At 31.4% G+C, this 21,563-nt stretch overlaps 2 protein-coding genes across 2 annotated transcripts; one reads left to right on the forward strand and one right to left on the reverse strand.

Moving 5' to 3' along the window:
• Positions 1-1,690: 1,690 nt before the first annotated feature.
• On the forward strand, positions 1,691-3,444 carry LOC148607810 (beta-1,3-galactosyltransferase 1-like). Its single transcript, XM_088545031.1, has one exon. It carries the CDS (start codon positions 1,730-1,732, stop codon positions 2,681-2,683), a length of 954 nt encoding a protein of 317 aa, XP_088401157.1. The 5' UTR covers positions 1,691-1,729; the 3' UTR covers positions 2,684-3,444.
• Positions 3,445-13,118: 9,674 nt separating this feature from the next.
• On the reverse strand, positions 13,119-19,102 carry LOC148607811 (G patch domain-containing protein 3-like). Its single transcript, XM_088546107.1, has 5 exons — positions 18,747-19,102; positions 16,967-17,478; positions 15,448-15,622; positions 14,015-14,378; positions 13,119-13,428 (listed from the first exon to the last, which is right to left on the reverse strand). The coding sequence occupies exons 1-5, from the start codon at positions 19,081-19,083 to the stop codon at positions 13,233-13,235; spliced, it is 1,584 nt and encodes a 527-aa protein (XP_088402233.1). The 5' UTR covers positions 19,084-19,102; the 3' UTR covers positions 13,119-13,232.
• Positions 19,103-21,563: the final 2,461 nt, after the last annotated feature.

Raw genomic sequence — 21,563 nt, forward strand, 5'->3', positions numbered from 1 at the left:
TGCATTGTATTTGGAGTAGTAGTGTCAGGTACTAAATAAACAAGATTCCATGTAGTGCAATACTGAAAATGGCTTAGTTTTACGTAGGGATGCAATTAGTGGTCGAGTATCTCTATTTGTGAAAACAGGGTTCAGAGAATAGACAACAATTTGAACATATTATCCTTTACAATAAGGGCAGTTGATAAACCCCGCGGATTTTGCGAGTTATTTATTGCGTTCATTAAAATCTGACATTCTATTACAAATACGAGCAAAAAATTCTTGTTGTGAAATGTAAATAACATTAGAGGGTGTATCAGGAATGGGGAATTAATAATTCGTAAATCAAAATCATCTCTTTTTTTCATAAATTTTGTTGTTATTTTCTTGTGTAATATTTAAGTCAAGAAAAGGTGTACGAGTACTATTTTTGTTAGACTTAGTCAACTAAATTTAGTATTATTACGGCCAAAATAATATCAAAATGTCTAGAAGTATTATCAACACTCGGCAGGTATTTGTAGGAAAGCAGAGGACGCTTACTCTACCGGTGCACCTAGTCCATGCTGCTAGTTTTTAGTGGAGTTCACTTTTATTGTTGTGTTTGTATTGTTTTGGTTAATTTATGTTCTTTGTTTTCCATATCTGGTCTTCGTTCCTGGATTGCATCATTTTGGTTTCCGCTGGAGTCTTGGTTCTATTGATTGCCCTTAAATTCAGCCAACAGGTCATGGTTTGAGAGTATAGCCATGAATTGCAATTCAGTTTATAACTGTAGGGAAACAATTCGTCATTACAAGAAATGAGTTGCGAGCAAGATTTATCAAAGTACCATTTAATTAAGTAGCAGACTCATGCATATCAATAAACCACTGAACTGACTTTTATTTCTTGTTTATATATTATATATTATATTGGGGGATAAATAAATTGTTTTCTCAAATCAAAAATTTATCTGAATACGGAAATGATTATCGTTACGTACAAATAGAGTTTATGTAGACTGTAGAAGAATGGTTTGTTCTGTTCTATGAGTATTTCTACACCCTGAATCATTTCACCATTTGCAATGTCTCAATTTGATTTGGACTGGTACTTCAACTTTCCACTGATAAGTTTATAAATCAGTGTTGTAGAAAATCATATCTATCAACAAGATAATACGAATTTTGAAAATTATGAAGTCGATCTAATACATCAAATAACACGCCAAATATAGTTAATATCATTATTGTCGTTTTGTCAATAACAAAGTTTTAAACAATGGTTAAGGTAGAGATTAATAATTTAGAAATATTAGTAGTAGAACATTTGCTGGGATATGAAATAAAAAGTGACTTAAACGGCTTTTTGTAACGTTATTTTTAACAGTAGAAGGTCACAACGGTCATGTGGTCGGTGTTACTACAAAACGAAGTACAATGATGTATAAATTATAACAAACCGTTCGAGTGAATGTGTTGGGAGGAAATTTTCTCGATAGAATGTTTCCGGCAGTTTCCACTATTTTGGGTCATTTTATCAAGCCTTTTTGTGTCTAGAATAAATTTATGCACAGATTAATGAAAATGATTGTGTACGAGTGACGGTAAATACAGGCACAACAACCCAATAAATTGTCAAACCATAAAAGATGCAGGAAAAACAAAGAAACCGTGATAAGTTACATCTTGTTTTTCTTTTTATTTGTAGATGCAGGGCCCTGATGGAAGCCATTTTAGTTCCTAAAAGACTGACTCTAAGAAAAATGATCACAATCCTACTAGTCGTTTGTATTCTTAGTGTTTTGTTACTAGATATAAATGGCTCGTATACGGTACTAAGTTATCGCTGGAGACGTTTTTACCAACGACTTGAATACTTCTTCTTCAAAATGTTTGTGTCGATTGCGAACGTTCACGACTTCAGTTATACGATTTTAGAAAACACCACTTGCCAAACTTCAAATGGATTTGTGCATTTGGTTGTTGTCGTCTGCGTAGCGTCGGGGAATTTCGATCAACGGCAAACTGTTCGTGAAACATGGGGGTCTGTCGTAAAGACTAACTCAGATATCAAACTTGTGTTTATGTTAGGATCTGCAACTAACAGAACCATTCAAGAAAAAATAATTTTTGAAAGCACAAAATATCATGACATTATTCAAGAAGACTTTGTTGATTCATATAAAAATCTATCGTTGAAATCCGTTGCTATGTTAAAATGGACATTAACATATTGTTCGTCCGCTAAGTACCTCCTGAAAGCAGACGATGATATGTTCGTTAACTTAGACTTCCTTATGAAAGAATTGAAATACAGAAAATTAAATAATACCGTCATGGGAGTTCAAATATCAGGAGCTAAACCTGTACAAAACGAAAGTTCAAAGTGGTATACACCTCCCAAATTGTTCAGTGGGACTGAGTATCCTCCATATTGTAGTGGTACCTCGTACGTTATATCCGGTGATAGTTTGGAAAGGCTATATACCGTTAGTTTACGCATTCCATTTTTTTGGCTTGAGGATGTATTCATTACTGGAATGTGCAGATTGAGAGCAAAAGTAGACATTACAAACCATGATGGGTTTACATACGATAAACCCGAAGCTTCTGGGTGTGTTTTTCGAAAAAGAATAACAGGACACCGTTACAGTGAAACGGAAATCAGAAAGATATGGACAGATATCACAAATAGTTCTCTGAGATGCGCGCAATAATGAAGAAAACATACATTTTATTTGATTTTTTACTTTAACGAAGTATTTGTATAGGCACAATTTTAAGTCCTTTTAAATATGTGTTAAAAAATGGAAATAAGCTCTTGATTATATCCGGCTTTCACTGAAATGCAAACCTCAACAAAATATTGAAGTCGACACACAAGAATAGTTCTTTGCCAATTTATTTTGATGATTTGATCAAAACAGTGAAAAAGAGGTCAATTACATTGTATAAATAGGTAGGTGCATCATGGACCCGAGACTGATACGGCGCTGATTGTGTCATGTTATAGTCCATTAACTTGGAGTGTCCAACCAAAAAAAAAAAACTATTCAACCATAATAAATTCAAATTCAAATTCAAATTCAAATCATTTATTGTTTAAACACATTTTCATTAAATGGGCATGACACAATAATAACATAATGCACATACATTTGTGTAAACAAAACAAACAAAACATTGCTATCATTTACATGTATAATGTTGTGGACGACAGTGAACAACCAGACAATTATAACGTTATACATTGAATGAAAGCTTGGTAGTTGTTGATATAATCAATTGTTGCCTTGAGTATTGGAGTGAGTTAGAGTTAAAAATCAAACTTATGTTATTTCTGTTAGTGAGTTGAAGTGGTTTATATATGTTTAAATTTTAGTTATTAAATCATTTCTATAGTTAATGGTTTCATCTTCAATTTGAATTAATTGACATAATTTGCAAATGCGTTCATTAGCTGGAAAGTTTTTTTTTTTTTTTTGGAAATCGTCCTCTCTCTATTGAAAGAAAGTGGGTACTAATTTGGTATTTGCAAATCATAGATCTGTCTGATTTGTATTTACATGTATCAACATAAGATGGTATTTTTTTAACCTTATAGATTTTATTAAAAAAAAGCAGAAGTTTCTTATTATCTCTCAATGAGTTGATTTTGAATACTTTGATCAATGATTCTTTGCTTTATATGTTATATATTATGTTTAAGTAGATCTGTATCAGTTAAAATGTAATTAAAACCAAGTTCTTTTTATCCAATTGTGAACTGTTGTTAACCATTTATTATTTTGTGGAATATTTTTATATATTTCATTTACAAGGGTGTTATTGGAGTTAATGTGTTCCCAGAATTTAATAACTTGAACCATAATTTTGTCTTTTTAGTTCTGCTAAGCATGCAGAATTTGTTGCCTTGATGTGAACACCAATGATTTCTTTTATAAATTTGTGGATATGTTCAAATGGTTCACCATTTTTGAAATTATAATTGGTTCCCAAAATTTCACAGCCATATAGAATAATCGGGCTTATAAGCATATCAAATAGTTTTCTTAGTATAGAGCATGGATTGTTCAATCCTATAGAGTTTTTAATCTTAAACCATGCCTTGCGACCTTTCTCCATTAATGTCTGAAAAGAGATGTTAAAAGTGCCTGTATATTTAATTGTCAAACCCAGAAGTCAATATTTTTTTACAATTTCTAAAGTGTTATCATTAAGTTTAAAACAATTAAGATGAGTTTTTCCATTTGAATTGAAAATCATAATTTTAGATTTTTAATGGTTCACCTCTAGCTTCCATGATTCACAAAATTTGTGCAAAACATTCTATGATTTTTGAAGACCAGTTTGAGTACTAGATAATAATATAATGTCATCTGCGTATAGTAGTGAGTTAATTGAGATATTTCCGATAATGACATGATCAACCTCGCCTTCGCTAAGATTTGAAATTAAATCATTTATATAAAAATTAAAGAACATCTCCTTGCTTGACTCCTCATTTTGACACAAATTTCCTACTTAAACCTTGTTTGAACCTCAATCTACAAGAAGGTTCTTGATACATTGAAAGAATAATTTTAAGTATTTGAGAAGGGAAGTTATTTTTCCATAATTTACAAAACAGGCCTTCTCTCCAAACTGTATCGAAGGCCTATCTTAAGTCTATGAAAGCTGCATATACTTTTTTATTGATTTATATTTTTCAACAATTGTTTTAATGTAAAAAAAATGATCCGTTGTTCTTGATTTTTCTTTGAATCCAATTGATTGTTATGGATTAATTTGTTAGAATTAATAAATGTCATTATTCTGGCCAATAAAATTTTGTTAAAAAGTTTACCTAGATTGGATGTCAGAGAAATTCCTCTGTAATTTGATGAATTGGATTTGTCCCCTTTCTTATGGATGAGTGAAATGTAGCTTTCATTCCATATTTTTGGAAACTCGCCAAATATGATTTACCTTTATACTACCCCCATTACCGAATCGAGTTGTTCCAAAAGAATATTCTCGGATTCCTTTTTTTTCAGTATTAGCTTATCTTTGTACCCCACTGACACAAAAAGCCAAGATTTTTGTAACTTAACTGTTCGAGCTTCTAAGTCTTCCTTAAAATCTAGAATTTAAAATTATTATATATATGATTTAACTTAAAGACAGTCAGATTTATTCCATGGTGGTATTTGTCGACGGTTACAATACTTACCACCAGAGATGAAAATAGGCCGTGTTCGATTAGTTTAACGTGTCTACTCTGGACTTGACTTTTTATGCGCAGCTCAGCGGGTGTCTCTAGATCAAAGTGCTGATAGCACTGGCGTTTTTTTTATTCTTGTGAAAATTGTAGCATGAACAAAATTTCAAAGATTATATGATGTTAAATAAAATTGTGATTATACTTTGCATTTAAAATACTATTAAGAAGTGTCCTTTTTAATATGAAACTGAAAAATATAAACTGAAAGTCAATCTATACTACTGGTCCAACTTCACAAACATTTACGAAATTTTGTTTCATTTCACCTTTCTCCCCAATTTTAAATCTATCCAAAAGTCAGATTGCATTTACATTCAAAAGCTGTATTAACAGAGTATTTGTCCTACTTAACAATTATACTTAAATAAAACAAATAGCAGCTTAAAAGAATAATTTCCTTAACACAAGATACTTAGTTAAAATCTCAATTATTGACGTCCTGTTTATAAATGGTAAAATATTAATGATAGGATGGACAATTTGACTTATAGGTGTAAGTGTGAAAATAGCAAACACATTTTATCCTTCCATGCACATTACTGCAAGAAATAAATTCCCTAAATGTAAATTTATTACTAAATATATTTCAAGGCCAAAAATGAGTCCTTCAAATTTTGAGTTGATATGAAGGCTAGATATTTGCATAAATAACAGAATATTATTGAGCAGATAAATTGCAAGAAACATATTTACTTGTTATAAAAGAGGTATTGAATGATATAAAAGGAATTACATTTGGACTATATTTTTGTGTAGAATTTCGAAATAGTAAGGAAGTTCCAGGGATAGACAGGTGACACAAGATATCAAAAACCCACAAAGTGGTGCACCTGGTCGAAGCGTTAAGTTTTAGATGAGTCCGACTTGTTCATCACTTTTGTCTCTTTGTACCATTTATTTTGATTATTTTATGTTCTTTGTGTGTGTTTGTTTTCCATGACTGGTCTTTGTTCCCTAGTTTGCATTCTTTTGATTTCCGCTAGAATCTTGGTCAACTTGATTTCTCTTTCAAATGACATTATATCAAGTTTATTTCACAAAATTCTATATCTATTGAAGTTTTTATGTACCTATCAATACACTTGTTATATGCTAAAAATTTAAATTAAATTAAAGTGTGGTAAGCACTGGGTGTTTTTGTTTCTTGTAAAAATAGAAGCATGAACTAAATTTCAAAGACAACATAATGTAAAATAAAATTGTAATCATATACATTTCGTTTGTCATATTATTTATTTTTCTAAAAATGTATAAATTGAATATCAATCCATACTCCTGATCCAACTTCACACACATTTACAAATTGTGTTCCAGTTCATCTTTTTCACAAATTTCTAAACCTGTCCAAAAGCTAATTTGCATCTACATTCAAAAACTATATTAACAGAATATATATTCTATACAGTAATTATATTCTAATAAAACCAATTTTAGCGTAAGAAAATAATTTCCGTGATGAAAATAAGATTTTAAAAACTAGACACTTTTTGTCAATTTGAATTTTCCCACCAATTTCATTCGGGTAAAATCACCGTTCTTCACTTCCGGTTTATCAATGGTAAAAAAATAATGATAGAATGAAGAGTTGACTGATAGGTGTGTTAAATGAAACATGCTTAACACTTTTAATGCTCCTTGACACATTATTACAAGAAGTAAATTCCCCAATTGCTAATTTATTACTAAATATCTTTCAAGGCAAATAAGGAGTCCCTCAAATTTTTGTTGATTTGAAGACTAGATCATAACTTTATTTGCAGAAATTATAGAACATTACTGAGCTGTATATTGCAATAAACATGGTTACTGGTTGTAAAAGAGGTATATGATTTGAAAGAAATTACATTTGGACTACTATTTGTGTAGTGTTCAGAAATAGTAGGGAAGTTTCTGTGGTGGATAGGCGACATAATGTTCAGGTATTTTTATCCCAAAGCATCAAAAACCCAAGAATTACGTTTACAGTATTGCATGCATGTCTTTTTAAACACAGAATAATGATAACCATCAAAAATTGAAAATTTCTTGTAAAGTTTTCATTTCAATACTGGCTCAAATTATACATTTCAAATAAGTGGGTTTTTCATTTATTTTTTTAGTATTATTTTTGGTCTTTCGCCATTAATGTTTTACTGCTTAGATTTTAGTTAAGCCCTTTCTGATGACAAATATCACCTTCCCAATTCGTTTGAATGAAGGTTATCAAGTGTGTTACTGGTGAAAGTCATAGGAAAGGCCACTTTGCAACCTTGAATAAATTTATTAAGATATGACCCAAGCATTGATCTTTGAAATGCATTTTATGTAGTTTTAAAAGATGTTTTATCTTTCCTTGGTGCCATAAAAATGTATAAAGTAGCTAGGTTATCTACTTTGATCCTTTTCCCTTTTTCACACATTAATATAAGCGATTTTTAACAGTTGCAAATTTGCAAAAGGATGTGCAAACAGATATGGATTACTTCACATGTCATTTAATTCTTAAGTTCTAATAACATGCACTCGTACATTTCATATTTTTGAACGGTCTGAACTCATAAAAACATGTTTGTTTTGGGGATTTAGATATTGCCATATATTTGATTCTTATGCTGCTTATGAGAGGTTAGTCCTGAAAACGTGTACAGAACATGGAAATTTGCAACTAATATATGATTCGTATGTTTTGTACTTAAATACTCCCATAACTTTTTGTAAAACAATTTTATGGATAAATAAACTTGAGGATTATTTTTTTTTTGTTTATAGTTTCATTGATACCGCTAATATCCTGTTCTAAAGATAGTCAAATTTACAATGTGTCATAAAAATACTTTATTGAATACTAAATTGTGTTATAAATCTACAATTCATACCAATTGCACAGTAATGTTTTTCATGCAGAGAAAAAGATTTATATTTGTACATTAAGTTTAATTAAAGTTTTTACAGTTTTTATGATATGCGGAGACCAGAGTTTATTAAAAGTGGACAAAAGCAACATCAAAAATTTATGATAGGTCATTTCATATAATTCTATGTCAATTTATGGCTGTATTAAGACAGCCCAACAAGAAAATCCATCAATTCTTTCCTATAGAAAGCATACATATTTTTTTATAGCAGCAGCCTGGGTATATAAGGGTTGCATCCCTTGCTTTTCAAAAATCTGGCAGGGTTAAGATCAGAGAATATAATTTTAGAATATCATGAGCTAGAAGCAGATTTTATTAATAATCTTTGTCTCAAATGTTTCTACCTTAACAATAAACAAATTGTGAAAACATATTTCCTATTTGATCAATATTCCTAGAGAAATTACATTTGCAAAATCTGAAGTGGACACAATTTTGTACAGATTTTGAATTTAGTGGGAGGAGTTTGGTATCAGCTGTTTTTGTTTGTAAACAAATGCACATGCAAGTTAGTGGTTACAGGCATGTTTCATGTACCTTGTTAGCAGTACATGTAATTTTCGCCTTATTCCAATAAATTAATACTGATATCAAAATCCATTAACACATATCCAAAGAATAGAATATGTCAGCAAATCAGTTGTAACACAAAAATCAATCTATTCTAATATACTGCAAGTGAAAAGTCGATCTAAATAACAGAGTTTCATATTTAACACTTTAGCAATTTTCAATATCATCTGTGCCCCATGTATGGCTTTGACTTAGGATTTGGATAAAGTTCTCTCACAAGATTTAAAACACAGATAGGCATAACCTCTCTCCTCACAATCACTATTGAGTCATCTACTCTATCTCTATTAAGAAGACAACTTTTTTTCTGAGGTACTGCTCATGACTCCAGGCTTCCCTATTCTGCATCATCCTCCAAAATAGTTTGTATTTGGTTTTTCTAATAGCACTATTTCTAATGTGAGCCATTTGCCTTTCACCTAGCCAACTTTGCCTGTTTATAGTTACACATGGAGTACAAAAACATTCCAAACACATATCCCAATCTACTTCATGCTGAATGCCTTCCTGATGGTTTGGCCCACTTTCAAAAGTTTGCAGGTCAACTTGTTGTTCTTCAGACTCATTTCTGTTGGTGTTTTCAGCTGGTTCTTCGATTCAGCAATTTGTCATCTGATTAACTTCGTTAAAATCCCAATTATTGTGATTGAAAAAAGCTTGTATAGCTAATCTTTGTTCTTCAGTAACAGCCAAAGAAAGCACACTTGCATTCTGCAGATTTTCCATTTTCACTGACTTTTACAAAGTTTATGTGTCATCATTTACTGAAGTGGGTCAGAATCAACTTTATGGGCATTTTGGGGTTATTCTGTGGGTAAAAGTGTCTGTAAAATTTACTATGAATTACTTGTTGATCAAAGATTACCACATGTCAATTTATTTATCATTGTTCGTAAAACTTTATTTTCTTGCATTCTGCAGATTTTCCATTTTCACTGACTTTTACAAAGTTTATGTGTCATCATTTACTGAAGTGGGTCAGAATCAACTTTATGGGCATTTTGGGGTTATTCTGTGGGTAAAAGTGTCTGTAAAATTTACTATGAATTACTTGTTGATCAAAGATTACCACATGTCAATTTATTTATCATTGTTCGTAAAACTTTATTTTCTTGCATTCTGCAGATTTTCCATTTTCACTGACTTTTACAAAGTTTATGTGTCATCATTTACTGAAGTGGGTCAGAATCAACTTTATGGGCATTTTGGGGTTATTCTGTGGGTAAAAGTGTCTGTAAAATTTACTATGAATTACTTGTTGACCAAAGATTACCACATGTCAATTTATTTATCATTGTTCGTAAAACTTTATTTTCTCGGCAGATTTTTTTTTATTCTTAGGCAATTTAATTAAAACCTGTCATTCCCTCTGATGAAACAAAAATGCATGACCTTTGACAACGAGGTTATAGAAGGATAGAGATTTTTAATCATTATCCCAATCCTCAAAACATTGCAACAATCAATCAGATGGGAGGATATACCTGTCAAAAATAAAATGTTTCAAAGGTAATGATGATCCTGACAAAATACATTAATATAAATAAAATGCATTACTATAAATTCCTTGATGGCCCCATGTTTTAGTGGGAAATTTGTAAATGTCACAGTTTGGAGGGAAATTTTTAATAAATGAAAATAAATGTATCATCATGGAAGCACTACCTCTTCAGAATATTAATATAAATAATGAAAATAATCAACGACCAGAAAAAAGGAAATACGCAAAAGATAATTTTGAAATTGTCAAGAAGAGAAATATTGCCAGAAAAGATAAACCAAAACCTATTGATGGAAAAAATAATTTTACATGTGAATCAATTGATGAAAAAGACCACATATATAAAATGGCCAATGACATCAAGTGTACCATGGGTGGTGGAAATCCTAACAGAACAACAAATAAAGACATGCTTTTGGAAGTATTTTCGTTTTATATGAGAAATAAACTAACACAAAAATTGAACCCTGAGAACCAAAATGATGAGGAGGATGTTCCATTTTTAGATTTTTCGTTTACAGCTTGTGATATTGATGCATCCCAACAACAGCTTTTTATAACTGGTGAAAAGTCTATAGAAAACCTCATTCAGAGAGTAACACGGGAAAATCAGCAAGAGCAATTTATTTGTCAAATCAACTGATATAAAAGGACATGTTGGAGTAAACTTAGATGTGAAGACAAACAGCATCATCTATTTTGGTCTTCTTCATCCTACCTTGGTGACAAATTTCTTTGTAACCTTCGGATGGCTCATGGATTTTATGTCTCTGGTATTTTACCAAACCAGTATTCAAGATTCTGTCAGGCCTCAAATATTGGATGTATTGGCGAAATTACCCTAAATGGAATATTTCAAAAATATTCACCAGTGGTAGAAGGTTTAGTAAATGAGTCATGTAAAACAGCACTTCTCGAAGAAATTGCTTCCTATGAAGAACTTCAAGACGGCATTGACATTTTACTGATGCTAGGCATGGAACTAGGAAGAATTCCATGTTTACTGATGTTGTATGTCTTGGTTCTAGAACTCACAAAGTGTTACATGTCGAAACTATTTCTAAAGTTGATTGTCCGAGTGCACAGAAACACGAACTGATTGGAACAGAAAGAATATAAGAGTATCTTAACAATTTACATGATGAGTATGAAGTAAAAATCCGTGTTCATTGTCATGACAGAAATACAAGTGCGAACAAATTCATAAGGAGCAATGGAATGGATACTAAATCTACAAATGATACTTGGCATGCAACAAAAAACATTGCAAAGGAAATTAAATCAATTTGCACAGGGCCAAAGTACAAAGAGGGCAAACTTGGCATCCTGAGTTAGCAGATAAAAGTGCCAGTATCAAGACTCACATTTACTGGGCAATGAAAAATTGTAATCAAGATCCTACAAAACTTAAATTAAGTATACTGAATATTGTTGAACATTATAAAAATAATCATGAACACTGCAGTGAATTATCAAGATGTGAAACAGAACTGAAGTATGAACCATCAAAAGATGTGATTTCTGATCCAAAGTCAGAAATGTTACTTGGACGAGCGTTAATGAACACTCAAGTGTATAAATCACCTGTAGATTGTATTCACTGCATGGACAGTTATTATGTTGAAAGCTTCAACAATGCTATATTGCAGTATCATGACAAAAGGATAAAGTTTTCCCAGCAAGTTTATATACTACGGACTAATCTAGCTATCTTAGATTGGAATGAACATGTGAATAGGGAAGCAACATAAACAAAAACTGTGCAAGATGCTAAAAATCCAAGGCGACAAGTAGATATAAAAGTGCTAAAAAGAAAGGCATATAACATGTGGTCAGAAATATGGTGTAAACTAGTTAAAGCATATCTAGATTAATAGAATTGGAAAGGCATAATTCATTTTTAAATTGAAAAGGTGATTAAGAACTATTTCTTTATGTAGCAAACAATAATTAACTCTACATGTCGTCTGCATATCTTTACCTAGATAACCACACATGCATTTGTTTTTATTTTACACACAGCTGTTTGTTTAAGTACCGCCCATATGTCCTTATCTAATAAAACTTAATTGCCCATGTTCCTCGATCAGGCTGATCGGAAGTTGCTGGTTTAAGGAGGTAGACCTAGTATAAGGGACACAACTCTTAAAAATCATTGGAATGTTTGTATTCAGCAATTTACATCAATGTCATGTAAGCATCACAGTAACTTAGATTAATTTCATTCTGTGTCAAGTGAAAGCTTGATAGGCTTTGGTGAAATTGAATATGATACAAACATATCACTGACTTCATAAGTTATGTCCCTTACCCTAGGTCTACCTCCTTAAATTCTTACACAAACTATAAAAAAAAGTAAAAAAGTAAAGTAGAAAGGCAAAGTAAAGTTCTTAGAACTAGTGTCCCCTTTGTCTGTTATTTTTCTTCTTAAATTTTAATTCTGAAAGTTCCTGCCAATTATGCATGTTAGAAGAACAGCTTGTTGGCAGACAAAGCAACCTCAACCAGCTGAAACCTGGATCTTTTTCATTAAGAATCTCAAATTGAGATTTTCCTCAAATCCTTCCTCAATTCAAATTTCGACCAATGAAATCACTTGAGTTTGAAGATTTTAAGAAAAACTCAAAAAAGTCACACCATCACTCAAATCAAAGGTTCATAAGGTTGAACTGAATAATATTCAAAACACAAAAAAAGTAGTTTTACTTTTTTCAGGTACTAGCTCGTCTACCAAATTAATTAGGGTAAATGAAATGTGTAGTTTCCATTGTTTTGGGCTCATGGATAATTTACCATATAAAGTGTTGATTTTGGCTTGTTCTTGAAATTTTTTCAAGAATACAATTGGTCAATGATATTGGTATCTAAATACAGCAGCACAAAAACAGTAATCTAATGGATTAGTAAAAAGAGGGAAATACTTAGTATCTATAAATTTTAATTTCAAAATCTTAAATAATTGTATGATGTTTACTGGCTACTTTCTATATATATGTCAATTATATAACATATAAAACAATATAGATGAAACAAAATCAACTTGTATCAGACTTTGCTTTTTCAAATTGTACAGGATCTCTATAAGCAATTGTATAATGATCATGTCTTCGTAACAATGGCTCCGTTTTTTGTAAATCATCACGTTTATCATACACTGTCCCAATCACAACTTCTCTGGTTGCAGTCCTTGTTTTCACAATACCCTGCCGTGATATTATTTCCCCTCTATATCTGAAAAAGATAATGTAAACTTTAAACATTTGTTATTCTCCAATTGCAAGACACCATTTACTGTTTTTAGTAATTAATGTGAAAAGACAGTTTAGGGCAAACATTTTAGAGATAAAAGAAAGTTATGTTGGTAAATACAAATGTAATTATTTTGGGTGTATACCATGAAAAAGATGAGCCTGCTTATCTCAATATAACTCTCTGACTTAGTTAATTAAAAGACAAGCCTTCCTGTTCCTGCTACTTCAATGTAAAGGATGATAACTCTGACACATCATATTCAAAAGTGATTGTTTTGTTGTTGGTTTCATTAATAATTGTAAGTAAAATCATGTAAAGAGAGTAAAATGTGATTCAAGTAATACATGTGTATCTCAATCATGATTTTTTTGTGATTATATATAAGGTATGATGAAGTAATATCTAATGCATTTGATTTGCTCCTTTTTTTATTTTATTAAATACTTAATTTAGAAAATAGTTTTTTTTTCATTTTTAATGATAATGACATATGAACAAGTACAATGTTTTCATCATCATAGATTTGTTCCTTTTTTTATATAGTTAAAATTGAACAAACACTAACCCTAGTCCTGTTTTTACAGAGGGTGGTTGTCCCTCATTTTCTAAAGCCTCTGACATCCCCTGTACAGATGATCCAACCCCACTTCCTTCCGTCCAACCCTGCTTTTCCAGGATTTTTCTCCCTATTCCTTTAGTATGAACCTCAAACTTCCCAATCTTAGATTGACCTGAGGTAGACTGTTCATTATTTCTCGGTCTCTTTTTAGCAAATCCTAAACTGAATCTGTCAGTAGATTCTGTTCCATCCCGCCATCTTTTTGACTGCCTCATCAATAAGAAGTCTTTAATGTCTTTATCTCCAGCACCTTTTTCATAGTAAGCACTCATGTCAACATCCCAGTCATCTGTTGTCTGTTCATCAAAATCTGAAAATTGAATTGATCAAGTGTACAAACTGTTCATATATATTTTTTTTTTTCAATTCTTCCACTGTAATAATTCATGAAAAAAGAAAAATACAGATTTTGCTTTGGCCTTAAGATTTTATCAGTACAAGATACATTTAATTTTGACATGCAATGTACATGTATCTCTTCATGCTATTTTACATCCAAAATGTCAAGAAACCATTCATTAAAAGTTGTAATACATATATCTCCTTAAACAAAATTATGAAATGTTGTGAATTATCAATATGGTAATCACATGGTAACGGTTAATAACCAAAATTTAATCACAGAAAACACCACAGAGAAATTGTTCCATGCACTTCTTAAATTAAGCAGCAATCATTTGATATTCTGAAGGTGGGGATGGAGGGCTATGGATTTTTTTTCTGAGAAAAACTTTTTTTTACCTTGAGCAAAAAATGACTTGTAATTTTTTTCAAGGCCAATCAAAAAGAAATTACTTTTTTTGCCATCTATTGAAATTCATCTTCTTTTTTTGCCATCTATTGAAATTCATCTTCTTTTTTTGTCATCTAGCTATTTCTTTTCATGTTTTAATCTAGGCAACAATTTATTATTATTTTTTTTTGCATTATTTTAAATCAAAATTTTTTTCTCTCCAGTGAAAAGTCAAATTATTTTTTCTAAATTTTCCAGAAGTAAATCAAATGATTGCTGTCTTATGATATTCTTTATCAGTTGTACTTGAGAACATATTTGGTTATTTTAATTTCCAATTTATAATTTGATAAGTATTCAATTAATAAGCTGAATACTTATAATAAAACATGTATTATGTAATTTACATCAAAAAACCACATAATGTGGTAGATTTAAGACAGTAAATTTATCTTTATTGCAGCATTTGTATGAGTTCTTTTTCGGCATAATACATGACATGACATGCCATGCTTTGACTGAGTTGCAACAGTAAAAATTAAAATTTATTATTATGTAATTTCTAATAGACAACATCATATAAATGTACAAGCCCTTCAGCCATGTACATTTGTACACTGTGTACTTTTCCAATGTTTTAACCAACCTCCTTCCTGTTCCTTCCAGTACTGAGCATCTGTATAGAACACCAGACCACTCCCCCCTTTTTCCCATTTTAGCTCTATCTCCTCCTCAAACAACCTCTCACTATTTCTCTCCTGGTTATCGGGATCATCATGTAAGGCTTCGTGTCTTTCCCACTCTTCACAGCTGTCATCATCCTTTAATGGGAAACAATGGAATTGCTTTTGTTTATTGTTTTCAGTTTTCCAGGCTTTGTCTTTATCCTCTCACTGTGAGTTATGAATTTCATGCTACATGTAGCTAGTGATTTACTGAATTTTATTTTTCACACATTTTTATATTTTGTATTACTATTGACTGAGGGGGAAGTGTGTTTATCGTTTAATCAGTAATACTTTTCAGTAAATGATTCATTGAAAGAGGTTTTTTTTCAATAGTGACGTCATGACTACAAATGTTCTTTTAATATTACATTTGTACAAAAACTAAATGTATTGTACATGTGAATATACATATGAAATGTATACATGTTACATGTGTGTATCAATTAAGATTTGAAGTCATTATCAGTGAAGCAACATTATACATGTACATGAACCTTGTTTCTCATTTTTTTAGCTAAATCCTTTAATCTCAGTTTCCGCTATATAGATGACGTATTATCTTCAAACAATCCTAATTTCAGGGATTTGATACATCATATCTAACCCAAAGAAATTGAGATAAAGGATACTACCGACACTGTGAAGTCAGCCTCATATCTTGACCAAACTTTACGACAAACATGATGACTTTTCATTCAAAATTGTCAACTTTCCTTTCATCTGTGGCAACATCCCCTTCAGCACCTGCGTATGGAGTGTTCATATCACAACTCATACGTTATGCCAGAGCTTGCCGAAACTACACAGACTTTTTGTATTGCGCCAGAACTCTAACAAATAGGCTTCTGGAACAGGGTTATGTTGCTACAAGATTGAAGTCATCACTACAGAAGTTTTATGGTCGTCATCATGAACTCGTGGATCGTTATGGTGTATCCATCTGCACCATGAAAACTGATTTATTCAACGGGTCATAGTTTTCCTTTCCTTGTTTGTCTACCCCGGACTTGACTTTTTATGAGCAACTCGGTGGGTGTTTCTAGAAAAACAGAGGACGCTTACCCTACCGGTGCACCTGGTCCATGCTCCCAGTATCTAGTGGAGCCCAGGTTGCTCATTTGCTTTTGTTACTTTGTATGTATGATTTTAGTTACTTTATGTTCTTTGTTGTGTATGTCTGTTTTCCATGTCTGGTCTTTGTCCCTGAATTACATTCTTTTGATTACCGCTATAACCCTGGTTCCCTTGATTACTCTTTGTATATTCCATGTACATGTACATTAAGTATATTAGTATCATTTCATATTTTAAGGTTGATATACATTTTGTACATGTAAGATGCTACAGTTTCAATGCTTTAATAAGAAAAATGTGTGATTAAGAAAGTACCTACATGCATGTGAATGTAAATGTAACACCTTCACATACAAATCTTACCACTTCTGATTGATCAGACTCTGCTATCATATTCTCTTCAATTTTCTCCTCCATTCTTTTCTTTGTTTCTGGGTCACTTCTCCAATGCTTATCCTTGTTCTTTTTTCTCACTTTTTTCTTCTCATTGCTTGACTCACTTTGTGTCTCAGATGAACCAGCACACTCCCCGTCTTTGAGAATTTGATGACCTAAACCAGACTTAACTTCTTCCTCTGAAATATCACATTGTGAAGTAACTTTTCTTCCACCATAATCAAAAGGCACATCTCCATACTTTTTATTTGTCCTTGTTTTAGGAAATGTTAAACCAAGTTTTTTTATTACTACCGGTGGTAAACGACATTGCTGGATTAATTCAAGAAACACTCTAGTGGGAGTACCAACATTTCCATTGGGCATTACATCAGGTGGGTGTAATTCTGGAAGTTTTTCTAGATCTGATTCGGTAAACATTTCCCTGTCTAATGGGATCTGTTTGGATTCTGATCTGCTTTTGTACTGCTTTTCTGCTTCTATAAAATTTTAAAATGAACATGTTTAAAAGTATGTATTAAAAAATAATTCAGATTACAAGATAATTAGGCAACACATATTGTATATCTATGAATAAATGTTTAAAAGAAATACAATATTGAATGCACAAAGATGTACATGTACAAAGTATGTTCAGATTTTTCATTCTTCAAAATTTTCTCTCCCTACAGATTTACATTATCATAAATTGTCGTAAAAAGATGAACACCAACAAGTACATGCACATGTTATACATTAACAATAAAATGTATTTGATTTGTTTAATTAATGTTTCTTTGCCCACTTCTTTTCAATTCATCATTGCAAATCATGAATGAATCATGCAAAAAATAGTAAATGAAAAAAAGAATTTGCACAAAATGTCTGTCCATATAAAATTTCTCTGAATTCCCCATCATCTCCAGATAATGATTGATTGATTTACAGTTTGTATAGGTCTTAAAATGAAATACGATTTTCATTGTCATTATCATAAAATATAATTTAATACATGTACATTGTATATGTACATGTACATGTAGGTAATGCATAAATAATGCATTGCTATCACTTTGTATTATCTTCATGAACTTTTTCAAACTGGTGTTAAAAAATTTAAACAACTGATTGGAAAGAATAAATATATTATGAGTTCTGAGGCTTTGACCATTATTGATGGCTTGTTATCAGTAAAATTCAACAAAAAAGCAAAATTATATACAAAATGTACTAGTCGTGCACCTACATGTACATGTATGTTAATGCATGAAAATATGTTGAAATTTTTCAGTCATCTTATATATGTTTCAGTTTAAAAGAAACAGTTTGAACCTCAGTTGTATAATCATTGTTTAATTACTACATATTGAACTTACATGTACTGTAATAGTTGTTTTGAAATTTATGCAATACCTACATGTACATGTATAACCTCATAATAATGACAATCAAAAGACGTATTCAAACTGTAAATCAATTAATCATTATCTGGAGATAACTTGGAATTCAGATACTTTCTTAATTCACGTAATATATTATTATCGATAAAAATTAACACATTATCTAATTGAAGTGGTTTTGGCGTTCAATAAGCGTTCTTGCAATACAGTATTGAAGTGACATCCTAATCGAAATTTTGATTGATTCCCAACACTACATGTAATATAAACAGAATTTGTGTGTACAAACATGTACAAATGTACATGTAAATGTATACGTATAGTATATACATTTATATAAGACAAGATTAAGACAATGTCAAATTTACCATTTTCTTTAGTAACAGCAACTTTAGAAACAAAACATAGAGTTGATAGAGAATCACCAGATTTATCAATCCAATGTTTTCTATTATAAAGCTTTATGAGATTGTCTAATCGTTCTGCTGTCGTACGAAAAACGCAACAAAACGTTTTCTTATCCTGTTCTGAATCCGAAGAGTTTTTCAGTATCTGTTGCTCAGGTCGGTGTCTAAAATGACAACATCTGAAGCCATTAGTCTCAATGAATTGGGAGAAAAAGTTCCTTAGGTCTGAAGAATGGTAGGTAGCTGGAATATTATTTATAATTCCGTAAACAATTTTCGTATTTTCATCGAAATTCATTGCGGAAGTAAACAAAGATAAATAAAGTCCACATCAATTGACGGATCATCAATTGATGCAAATCAGGATATCACAATTCAGGCTAAAAACCACCAATTCCACTTTCCATAGGCTTCTATGCTAATTTCACAATATTCAATGGCTTCTCTGGACTTTACCTTAACTTTAACCTGCAGAGGACTATATATCAGCATGATTCTACATATGTCAGCTCACAATCCTCAGAATGGCATGTGGGGTTAGCAGACTTGCAGTGCAGTACTGGTCACCAGAAGTGAAGGGTCTATAAATAGCATGGGAAATCCCAGTGTTTTCACAAGATAGGGGTATATTTAAAAATCATTATGGAGATTAGGCCTCACATCACAAGAAGCAAAATGCACCTATAAAATGTACAGAAATGTTTTTCCTTTCAGAAACTGTTTAAATTTTTTAAATAAGATGAGAACTTTTTTCACAGCACTATGAGGAACAGGGGTAATTTCTGCGTAGGACTATTTTTGCGTACGTTCCAAATGCTCATTGGTTGAATTGGTGGTCTGTAACCTAAACAGTCACTTTTTGTCTTAGAAAAAATAAATAACTATACAGGTTTCTTCCTACACACATACTGAATGCATTTGCAAAGTTTCAGTGAAATGTGACAAGCACTTTTTTAAATATTTGATTTTTAAATATAGGGTAACCAAGTTGTGCGAGCAAAAAAGTGACAATATTCTACCATACTTAAATGCATTAAATATTTGCAAAGAACTTTTTCTGACTTTTCAAATAAAAAATATCAATCACAACTTGTTTTTTAACAATATTAATGAAGAAATAGTTTTAAAAGTAATCATTTTCTGAGAAATTGGTCTATTTTTAAAAATTTATTTCTGACATGCCTCCCCCTTTTTCTTGATCACATGTCAAAAATCCTAAATCTTTAAATTTTCACAAAAGGTGATATATTTGGCTTTACATTTGTAAATACAGTGTTTTCACATTAAAACATGACCAGTAAAGGGCACCTAAAGCAAAAAAAGTTCTCAGTAATGGATTTTCCATGTTGCCATAGGGGAATGCTGATATGGCCTTAACCGCAGTAATGAAAGTGAGTTTTTCCTCATTTCTAACCTAATTTTTGCTCAAATCTACACAAAACTTGATTTCAAGTGCTTATTACCACCATATTTAGGTAAATATAGCCCTCAAAGTTTAATATTCGATATTTTTACTAAATTTTCTACACTTTTTACAAGATAGGACATGAAAATAAGCCAAAAAGACCAATTTTCCATAATTTGGACCTATAACTTAAAAAAATGCATATTTTGAAGGATTTTTGTAGTGTATTCCTCTCATGGCAAAGTTAACAAGATCTTCAAGTAGTTTAAAGCTATTTCAAGAAACTTTTCATTTTGCCATGGCTTCAACTTCAGGCTAAAAACCACCAATTCCACTTTCCATAGGCTTCTATGCTAATTTCACAATATTCAATGGCTTCTCTGGACTTTACCTTAACTTTAACCTGCAGAGGACTATATATCAGCATGATTCTACATATGTCAGCTCACAATCCTCAGAATGGCATGTGGGGTTAGCAGACTTGCAGTGCAGTACTGGTCACCAGAAGTGAAGGGTCTATAAATAGCATGGGAAATCCCAGTGTTTTCACAAGATAGGGGTATATTTAAAAATCATTATGGAGATTAGGCCTCACATCACAAGAAGCAAAATGCACCTATAAAATGTACAGAAATGTTTTTCCTTTCAGAAACTGTTTAAATTTTTTAAATAAGATGAGAACTTTTTTCACAGCACTATGAGGAACAGGGGTAATTTCTGCGTAGGACTATTTTTGCGTACGTTCCAAATGCTCATTGGTTGAATTGGTGGTCTGTAACCTAAACAGTCACTTTTTGTCTTAGAAAAAATAAATAACTATACAGGTTTCTTCCTACACACATACTGAATGCATTTGCAAAGTTTCAGTGAAATGTGACAAGCACTTTTTTAAATATTTGATTTTTAAATATAGGGTAACCAAGTTGTGCGAGCAAAAAAGTGACAATATTCTACCATACTTAAATGCATTAAATATTTGCAAAGAACTTTTTCTGACTTTTCAAATAAAAAATATCAATCACAACTTGTTTTTTAACAATATTAATGAAGAAATAGTTTTAAAAGTAATCATTTTCTGAGAAATTGGTCTATTTTTAAAAATTTATTTCTGACATGCCTCCCCCTTTTTCTTGATCACATGTCAAAAATCCTAAATCTTTAAATTTTCACAAAAGGTGATATATTTGGCTTTACATTTGTAAATACAGTGTTTTCACATTAAAACATGACCAGTAAAGGGCACCTAAAGCAAAAAAAGTTCTCAGTAATGGATTTTCCATGTTGCCATAGGGGAATGCTGATATGGCCTTAACCGCAGTAATGAAAGTGAGTTTTTCCTCATTTCTAACCTAATTTTTGCTCAAATCTACACA

Source organism: Perna viridis, chromosome 9, assembly GCF_037379345.1.
Source record: "Perna viridis isolate PV_CMFRI_1.1 ecotype Kerala chromosome 9, ASM3737934v1, whole genome shotgun sequence".
In the NCBI taxonomy this organism is placed as follows: Eukaryota; Metazoa; Mollusca; class Bivalvia; order Mytilida; family Mytilidae; genus Perna; species Perna viridis.